Source organism: Myripristis murdjan, chromosome 7 (assembly GCF_902150065.1).
Source record: "Myripristis murdjan chromosome 7, fMyrMur1.1, whole genome shotgun sequence".
NCBI lineage: Eukaryota > Metazoa > Chordata > Actinopteri > Holocentriformes > Holocentridae > Myripristis > Myripristis murdjan.
This window is the reverse complement of record NC_043986.1, coordinates 25,156,955-25,166,548: the sequence shown is the minus strand read 5'-3', so window position 1 is coordinate 25,166,548 and position 9,594 is coordinate 25,156,955. Positions and strand designations below refer to the sequence as shown.

General features: G+C 41.4%; 1 protein-coding gene across 1 annotated transcript; it reads right to left on the bottom strand.

Annotated features, from left to right (window-relative positions):
• Positions 1–1,517: 1,517 nt before the first annotated feature.
• kcng1 (potassium voltage-gated channel, subfamily G, member 1) lies at positions 1,518–4,863 on the bottom strand. The gene is made up of 2 exons (XM_030055491.1): positions 4,070–4,863; positions 1,518–2,306 (listed from the first exon to the last, which is right to left on the bottom strand). The coding sequence occupies exons 1-2, from the start codon at positions 4,856–4,858 to the stop codon at positions 1,527–1,529; spliced, it is 1,569 nt and encodes a 522-aa protein (XP_029911351.1). The 5' UTR covers positions 4,859–4,863; the 3' UTR covers positions 1,518–1,526.
• Positions 4,864–9,594: the final 4,731 nt, after the last annotated feature.

Genomic DNA, 9,594 nt, shown 5'->3' with positions numbered 1-9,594 from the left:
TTGAATGTATGCATTTCAAGGGACAGGGAAACTTAATTTCATTCAAATTCAGTGATATGCTTTGGAATTACCAACATTTACAATTAGACCTGTGTTAACATCATCTCTGACCATCACCATAAATGTAATAAGGATAATATGACAAATATGACAAAAATATTACAAAAATATGACAAAATTAAATAAACTGGAGGTAAACTGTCATTAATGCTCAGATAGGCCAATGTACTATTGCAAACTACACTTTCTTTTGTATTAGGCTGTGCAGCCTTGGTTTTTTGACACAATGCTGCCATCCAATGGTAGAATGTGATGCAACAAACAAAAATGATTTGTGTAGTGTTGAGAGAGGAAATACAATGTACCAATGAAGTATATGAAGCAAGTAGAAATAGGTTCAGATTCATTTTAAAAATAAATAAAATAAATCACATTACAAAGAGCTATATGGACATTAAAAAAAAAAATCACAGCATTATCTTAAGTTCATGTCAATAAATAAGGGCAAGACAGTGCTTACAGTAGTTACAAGCACAAAAAATGCTATGTTCAGAAATGTTCAGAAGTATTCAACAATTTGCATATCCAACCTCCAGGTGTACAGAAGGAGGCAGACAACATACAGAACATTTAATATGTTGATACTCATAGTGCCAGAGGGGGAAACATCAAAGAACCAAACATAATTTTCTGAGTCTGAGCAGTCATTCAGAAAATGATCGGTATGCTTCATTGGAATTAGGGTCACATTTTACTCTGATGAAAAAGAAAAACAAACCACACTGACCTCTTTTTAAGGGACTTTGAGGCTGAACACAAGCTGAAAACATCTTCTGTCAAATTCCACTGGCTGACTCCCAGGAGTACATGACATCATGACAACAAATTCACTTCATGAATTGTGGAGAACATTACGATTTTGTTGGATCATAAGAGGAATACTGTATATGACATTATTTTAGTGTTCAGCATGGCTTGGATAATATCATTAATGAGGTTTGTCATTATCTTTTGAAAGCTTTACATATGTTTTACTCTCTGTGATCATGATGGGATACATGCTGAATTTAAATACTGGCAGACTGAGCAGGACATTATCCAGACCAACTCTTTGATGGAAGCAGCTGCTTCTAAACCTAACCTTGTTATCCACCAGCTTCCTGTCTATCCACAAATTAACTGTAACCAAGAAGGTTTCCATCACTGGGAAAAAAAAAAAATATATATATACTCTATATATATTCCTTTTTTCATTTTATTATGTAGAGACTTTTGCCTCCACCCCTTAACTGATGTTCCCTCGTCCCCATCTCTATCGTTCTCTCCTGCTGTTTATGTCTGGCCATTTCTCTCTTTGTCACTTCCTGAGTCTCCAAGGCCCATTTGCAGTATCTCTCTCTTATCCTCACATCCTCCCTCATCCTCTGTCTTTCTTATTCTCTCATTCTCCCTCAGCCTCTCATTCTCCCTTATCCTCTCATTCTGTCCTCCCCTCAGTCTTTTCTGTCCCATCCCGCCCAGCACCCTCAGTCTTCCAGGTCTCTGGCCTCAGGTGACCCTATGGGGAAGAGCATGTCACTCTCCAGGGAGAGGTTGCTACCCAGACCGGCCATGCGGCTGCGCAGCAGGAAGTGCGTCCTCCTCTGCAGCAGCCTCTGCTGCTCTTGCTTCAGCTCCACATAGGACCGTGAGAAGGTGTGGAAGATTGAGGTGACGGGGAAAGCCATGAGGAGAATCCCACTCAGGATGCTGCTCAGAGCCACCACCTGTCCTGGGATGCTCCTAGGCACCATGTCTCCATAGCCTACTGTTGTCATGGTGATGACAGCCCACCAGTAGGTGGCAGGGATGCTGCTGAACTCCTGAGTGGTGGCCATTTCGTTCTCAATCAAGTACAGCAAGGGGGAGAAGAGCGCGATGGCCACGCACAGGAAGAGGAGGAGCAGTCCGAACTCACGTGTGCAGCGGCGTGCTGTCAGGCCCAGAGTCTGCAGGCCCAGCGAGTGGCGAGCCAGCCGCATCACATAGAGGATACGCAGGGCCCTGAGGACCCGCAGCACCAGGCCCACTTTGTCCAGATAGGTGCTGCCAGAGCCCAGACGCTTTTCCCCCTTGGAAGTGCTGTCCACCACCAGGGTGATGTAGTAGGGCAGGATGGCCACCACGTCGATCAGGTTCAGGGGCCGTCTGAGGAAGGCCAGCTTGCTGCGGTCTTGGATGAAGCGCAGGGTGAATTCCAGGGAGAACCAGGCCACACACACCGTCTCTACAATGAAGATGTTGTAGCACATCTGGGAGCATGTGCCCTAGGAGGGAAGGAGACAGCGGTGAGATTTTTCATGAGCGTACTGTGTGTGAGTGGTGGCTGTCGTCTCTAGAGGGAGCCACTTCAATGTGATATCTGTGAGCTGAACAACTCAAGTATGTTGCATCACTGAGCACTTACACCCATGAAATATTTCTAAAAGCACAAATATTTGATTGTTCCAGATCATGCTGTGGTAATTTGCTTTTATTTTCTTGCTTTGTGCAGACAAATGTTGTAAAAATGAGTGAGCTTTCTGGGATGTCTATTTTGATGCCTTTGGACATTGCAATGCCACTTGATGAGGGAAACTATCAAAACAGGATCAAACCATACTATAAGTATTTACTGTTTTAACACTTGATTTTTGGTTTGCTTTTCTGTTTGTGGAAGGCATTTTTCTCAGAGGTTGTTACTGAGATGATTCAGTGCTTGGCTGAGATCTAACTCAAAGCATTTGATAGCACATAGTGCATGGCACAGAGCCTTTGAACGCGGTCCACATCAGAGAAAATATCATTATGAAACACACTCCCACAGAGGAGGAAATGGTTTAAGTAGACCCATCCAGGCACCTGAAATGTTCAGTAAACTTTCAGTCAGAGGGGGGAACGCTCCCGCAGTTTTAATGGAGCACTTTGTTGTCTGGCAGCAACAAATGCTGACGCTGAATTTGTTAGCATCAGTTCAACGACACTTTTAATTAAACCACTTAATCAAGGTGTACTGAGGCATTGTTTTAAGTGTGAGTTTAAAAAAAAATAACATGATATCCTCAGCAGATCAAATGGTGGTACTTCTAAAATAATCCACTGAGTTATAGACACTAGTGCAAATCTCTTTAGAGAAATTTGTTTTTCAGCAAAAGCAGCCTGGTGATAATTACATAAAATGCTGGCTGAGATCAGTTACTTTACAAATCTTTGTGCACTTTACTCTACACAACAGGCAAAATCATATATATGTGTGACTGAAATATTACATTTTTTTTTTTCATTTGACAAAAGACTCCATGGTGTTAATTATGGTTGTGACTGAATCAGACACAATAATTAGCAGAATAAGGCTTTATATTATTATTGTTGTTGTTGTTTACATATTGATGGCAGGTCATTTTCTAGTGTCACAAAACAACCTGCCCTTCAGCTGTCTCCCTTTTGATTTCAGGAGATGAGCAACTAAGGAAATTTTTTAAATTGGTGTTTCAAATGAGATGTGCCATTATTAGAATGGAACAGGCTGTTTTGTTATGGCTGCTTCTTGAAAGAGCACATCAGTTCTGTCAAGTTAATTCACATCTGCTAAGAAATGCAAAGCTAATCTCACTTTGGTGCTGAATTCATACATTCATTGTCAACAAAGCAGCTTCATCTCATCTTTCTATTAATGACACTGGCTCAACAACAACAACAACAACAACAACAACAACAACAACAACAACAACAACAACAACAACAACAACAACAATAATAATAATAATAATAAAGATTTTATCTGCCAACAATTGGAGAATACATCCTTAAATTCACAAAAGTAATCTATTACTACCAGGATTAATTCATTCAGATCTGATCTGCACACTTTTGTTCAGGGCTTCACAAAAAGCCTCTTGAAGCTTCATTCACAGCAGCAGACCGAACTGACCTGAACTTCAGCTTTTGGCATGATCAGTAGTGTTGTCACTGCCTCTGTAGTGTTTGCGTGTGCAGTGACTTTTTTGACAACCAAACTAAGTGATGCGTTAAAGGTCATTAGTCTACTCACCGCCTCCTCCTCCTCCCTCATGGCAGGCATAGTGCTGATGGACAGGTTGATGGCAGTGATGGTGACAAACAACACTGACAAACAGGCGAAGATCTTCCCCGGGAGGCCCGAGTGCGGCCTCTCCACCATGTCCCTTAACTTGGCCATGCACCGGCTCAGTCTGGATTCTGCTGCGTGGCTGGGATCCCTGTGGCCACTGTCTGTGTCCATCAGATCCTCCAGGAGGTCCTCCTCTGCCTCCACCCTCTCCATCTCCTCACACTCCTCCATGCGCTGCAGCAGACGCCGGCGACAGCACCACTCCAGGTTCTCCTCCGGGACGCCCCAGTACAACAGCTCCTCCCTGAAGGAGAGGGCACACATCTCCCGGAGGGACCGCAGCTTCCCGGCCCGCAGGAAGGTCAAGATGGTACGAAAGGCGCAGGGGCTGCGGTCGAAGAAAAACTCATTGTGTGCCACATCATAGTCATCACAGATACGCATGATCTCGTCAAAGCTGCTGCAGAGGTGCAGCTGGCCCAGGCGGGACAGGGGGAAGTCCTCTAGGGTGGTCCAAGGCAGCTGATAACGCAGGCCACCCACATTGATGATGGCATGAAGCTTTCGGGCGCTGGATAGTGAAGTTTGGCCATGGAGGGTGCTGAGCTCAGGGGCTTGCTGCGCCCTCTTGTAGTAGGCCCCCTTTCGGGCCTCCTGTTCTTGAAGGGGCGGCCGGTTGAGGGAGGTGTCAGACGCACAGCTCAGGGCACTGTAGTCGTAGTCGGAGCCGTCGCCTGCCAGCAGGGTCATCTTTACTGCCCCACTCACATCCCTGTGCCGATCCTCTCACCTGCAGTGGGACGAGACAGAAGAAACACATTAGTCTTACATTAAAGGAACAGTTCACCAAAAACGAAAACACTATACCTATAACAGATCTATAATGGTAATATAACACACAGTTTGCACATCCTTTCCGGAACAACCAAAACTGGCCTGGAATTAGTTCTTTAGAGATCCGCACAGGGTTAACAATTACTCCAAACAGCGTAATCCAAAAAGTTCTGAAGCCAGACAATTTACACTATGAATCCAAAAGACCAATATTTACACTAGTATTTAGTGCAAGTCGTGCAAATAATGGTTTTAGCGGAGTCAAACAATGTGGTGCTTTTGAAAACAACAGTTTTAGTGGAGCTTTGTGCTAGCACTGGAGTAAATATCATCTTTTGGATTCACAGTGCAGTCATTTGGCTCTAGAACATTTAGATTATGCGGCATGAGCTGTTCAGATTAATTTTATGGTAAATTTTTGCTCTTTTTAGAAGTCTGAAGAACTAGTCTCAGGTCACTTTGGTTGTTTTGGACAAAACTGACATGGAGCTGCAGCTAGTTCACTTGCTGTGTGCTTATGTGGACATAAGACAAACTTTTTTTTTTTTTTTTTTTTTTTTTTTTTTGAAAACCTTTGGATCCTCACTAAAACTTTAAATTAAGTTCTGAGGGTCTGAACATGGCTTGGCAGCAATAACAACAATGATGAACCCATCAATGGGACCATGAGGACTGAAGAGATTAATGAATACCTCTCTGATATGTTTCTCCCTCGGGTCATTGAACGTTGCTGATATTTTGACTGGCATCAGGTTGAGAAGATAATGGCAATGTTTTCATTTTGGGGTGAACTATTCCTTTAAGGGTCTAGGGTAACAACATTGCTGTCTATGTTGTATTATTAATAGCCAGAAGGAATGATAATATGAATGATTTTGACACTTTTGTTAAATAATGTGAAAACAATAAAAAATGCACTTTGATAAATGGGGACTGTGGGAGTGAAGTTGGAAAAACAGCTTTAACACTGTTTCTTTGCCATTAAAAAATCACCATTTAAGTATCTACAGAAACACCATTTGCAGTTCATTTCAGTCGCTTTACCTCCCTCCCCCTTGTCACCCACTGAGGCACTGAATGCCTATAATGGACATGATATGCCTCTGGACCAGCTCAACAATATTTCTCAAGCTTGATTTCAGGCAACAGCTGAGAGTCACTAATGTGATGTGCAGACATTATCATGGCTCTGATGGTTCAGTGGGGTGTCATTGGTGCAATGTCTTTATTATCAATGCAGTTAGAAGTTGTTTGTGCGACATTAATCAAGTTGCGGGGAGGGGACTGTCATGTGTTACAACACGCAGCTATATCCAGATTTTCAGTCAGCAACCGAGCTCCACTGCAATAGCAAATGTTTTTCTTCTTTGCTCAGATACCATTACTATCTATCATTTGTATGCTATATCATGCTTTGGTATTGAACTTGGGATTGAGAGCACTCAATAAAATTGAAATGGAGGTTATTTCCCTGTTGCTTTAGCCTCCACAAATTGCATTTTACAAAAAAAGACATGCCTTGTGTTATCATTCCAGTATGAAGATGTCTTTTACACATCATTAAACATGATCACTGATGTAGAGACTCCGGACATCAAGGGATGTGATGTTCAGTCCCCTCAGGCTGCATGAACATCTGTTATCCAGCAGCTTGAGACTCGTAAACAATGGTCTGATGTTAGACTAACAATAGCTGGAACATTCACTGATGCAAGTGTTGCACCGAGTGACAGATACAGTTATATTCAAGCTAAACACCTGTGTGTGCTTTATAAATTCTCTCTCTCGCCAGTCTGCTTGGTGAATCAATCATAACAACTGTAACAATCAAGCAACTATGAAAGTGCCTAATTTAGATTATAACATTCTTTACAATTATAAAATATCATTGCCTTTACAGTTTTTTAAACTGTAGTAGATATATTGGTAAGTAGTCGGTCATCTTATTTGGTAACACTTAATATTATTGTTATAAAGAATTTTGTTAGAATATTTATAGTCTAATTGTTTTCAGTGACATTCTAAAGACTGAAATATAAGAAACTGTATTCATGAGCATCTTAACATCAATATGAAAAATGTATACATATTGAGAGAGAAAAGGTGGTGTCTCCTTGTTTTTTTTTTTGTTTTGTTTTTTTTTTAAATATACAACAGATAGATTTATTTCTCAAATCCCACCACTCAATTTAATTTTACTGGATTTATCCCACTTTCAAAAATTATTTTAACTTCATGTCTTTACCTTTTGTCATTTTTACTTACTAAAACAACATTCGTGCACCAGCTAACATTAGTTCATATAATTTTTTGCTTTTTAGGTCTGGTGGTTACACAGTTGGGTCTTAAGAGAAATATAGGTGAGGTGTTTTTTTCCCCATTTCTGTGCCCATAATATTTCCAGAGTTAGACGACCTGGCATTTCATTGTCTAAACAAAAGATGTCACGGTCAATCTGCAATCACACCCAACTCGCTCGCATCCAACCATCAGTGTAGTCTATTTTTATCCCAGGCTCAGGCATACCTCTTGGGTTGGAAAGGGGGTGTGTAGCAATTCCAAAAGCAGCTGCTGACTGAGTGAAAAGAGGACATATGGATCTTAGTTTTTAATTAAAAATCCAACTGAAAGTGTTTGATTAAAAAATAATTGTAAACATGGAGGGGCGAAGAGACAATTTTGAATCCCAAAATTTCAAGAGGGGATCTGCTTAACATGCCATAGTAGAAACAGAGAGAGAAAGTAACAATAATATGCAATAACAATGACACATTAAGAACAAATCCAGAAAAATGTTTACATCACCAGTGCAGCGAGAACCTCATGGCTCGTGTCCAAACTAATTAAATCAATTACAGTGATTTAGCAAGGCAGGTTAGCCCAGTCAGGAATTAAAATGTCACTGCTTGCCTTCACTACACCGCCAATCGTGGGTCAGGAAGGAGGCCATGGCTTCTAAAACGGGGATGTGAATGTGTCACTGAATGGTTATTAGGCACCTGCACTGTCAGTTTGTGTGAGCCCGTGATTACAGCCAACCCATCTTACACCATCAAATTAGAGTAAACCCACCATACGATCATCTGAAGCCCTCTGCCTGCTTTTATTTGCCTGCAAGCTGTGTCTACTATATCTTACTGGTGTCTTTTATAAAGCACCACTGCATTCATTTCATGTAAAATGCACTGATAGTGAAAAATAACCAAGGAAATCATATAGCACCACTATTTATAATATGATCAGCCACGTCACTATATAAAAAAAAAAACCCACAGTGATCACTTCAAGATGTGCATTTTTTCATCTAGAGAACAAGTGCCATAATATCTCATCACTCCACACTGCAGTATGGTGTCTGTGGCAAGAGCCACATCTACATTGTGTAGTCATCTGATCAGACATAAGCTAGAACTGACTTGTCGAGTAACTTTCACAAAAGCAAAAGCACCAGAGTGAAAATTATTTCACCCGTCATTTTGACATTGGCAAATTCCTCCCCTTCGCTGCTGCAAATCCATGAATTCTCACATTTTCCCTCCATGCAATGGAGATTATAAATACGCCTACAATTCCGTCACCAGGATGGATGCACACAGACCTACACCACTCTCCTACTACATTAAATCATACTTAACCCCTTGAGGCCGCTTGTGCTTGTTTGAACTTGTGATTCTTTTTTTTTCTTTTTTTTTTTGGGTTGTTGTTGTTTTTTTTTGTCTTGCTCACTCTGTTGTGCCTTAAACACCTCCTTTGGGGATGAAGTCTATCTCGGAAGGAGAGATGAAACACTGCAAATACAGAGCCAGTGAAGGCTGTTCTCCCCCGGCAGATCGGCTGAGGTCTGGCCTCTCTCTGTGCCAGCGTTATCACAGCTAAGCCACAGGGCATGTTCTCCAGATTGCCTGGTGACTCACTAGGTTGTGATTCTCTGTTGCCTGACTGAATTGCGCATGCTTTTCCCACAGTGCCCTCTTTGAGAATCTGAATGCTTTGGAGAGCTTCACTACCACCACCGCCATCGAGACGAGCAAACGTCTCTGAGACGATCAGAATGAGCGCAGTGATGAACACACTCGCTGCGTGAATGAGAGCTAAATTGATCTAATTTAGAATATTTGAAGTTTTAAAAGAATTCTCAAATTCCTTTTTGAGTTTGCCTTCAGATGCTGACGGGCTGTTATTCATGTGCCTGTGTAGAACTGTGTAGGATATTAATCCCTATTCAGCGTCTGAATTGAAGCAAATCTTCTATATTTGAAACGGCCACTTATAGAGCTGCAATGTGCATCCAATAAAGAGGTGCTGCTTTGAAACATGAATAGCTCATTTATTAATGAACGCTATTTGCAGCTCCAGATCTGCATACTGGTGGAAGTGCTGTGTGTAATTGACAAAGAGTCAGAATGGGACACATTATGCCAATCTCTTTCTGAGGCAAAGATTTGCAATTCAACTTGACTCAATCTGTGAAAAACCAATTCTGCATACTCACACGATGAGTGTGTGAGCTTAGATTTCAACAAGAAAGTCAAATACATTCTTCCTGTTTTATGGTAGCCTCACAGTGATATGATTTATGGTAAAAAAAAAAAAAAAAAAAAAAAAAAATCTGAAGCTTACAGGATAAAATGTACAATGGAAGATCAACATAT

Excerpts from the sequence above, each read along its gene's own strand:
- kcng1 (XM_030055491.1), bottom strand. The coding sequence starts at position 4,858 with ATGACCCTGCTGGCAGGCGACGGCTCCGACTACGACTACAGTGCCCTG. Across the intron at positions 2,307-4,069 it reads TGAGGGAGGAGGAGGAGGCG|GGCACATGCTCCCAGATGTG; the intron begins GTGAGTAGACTA and ends CTTCCCTCCTAG.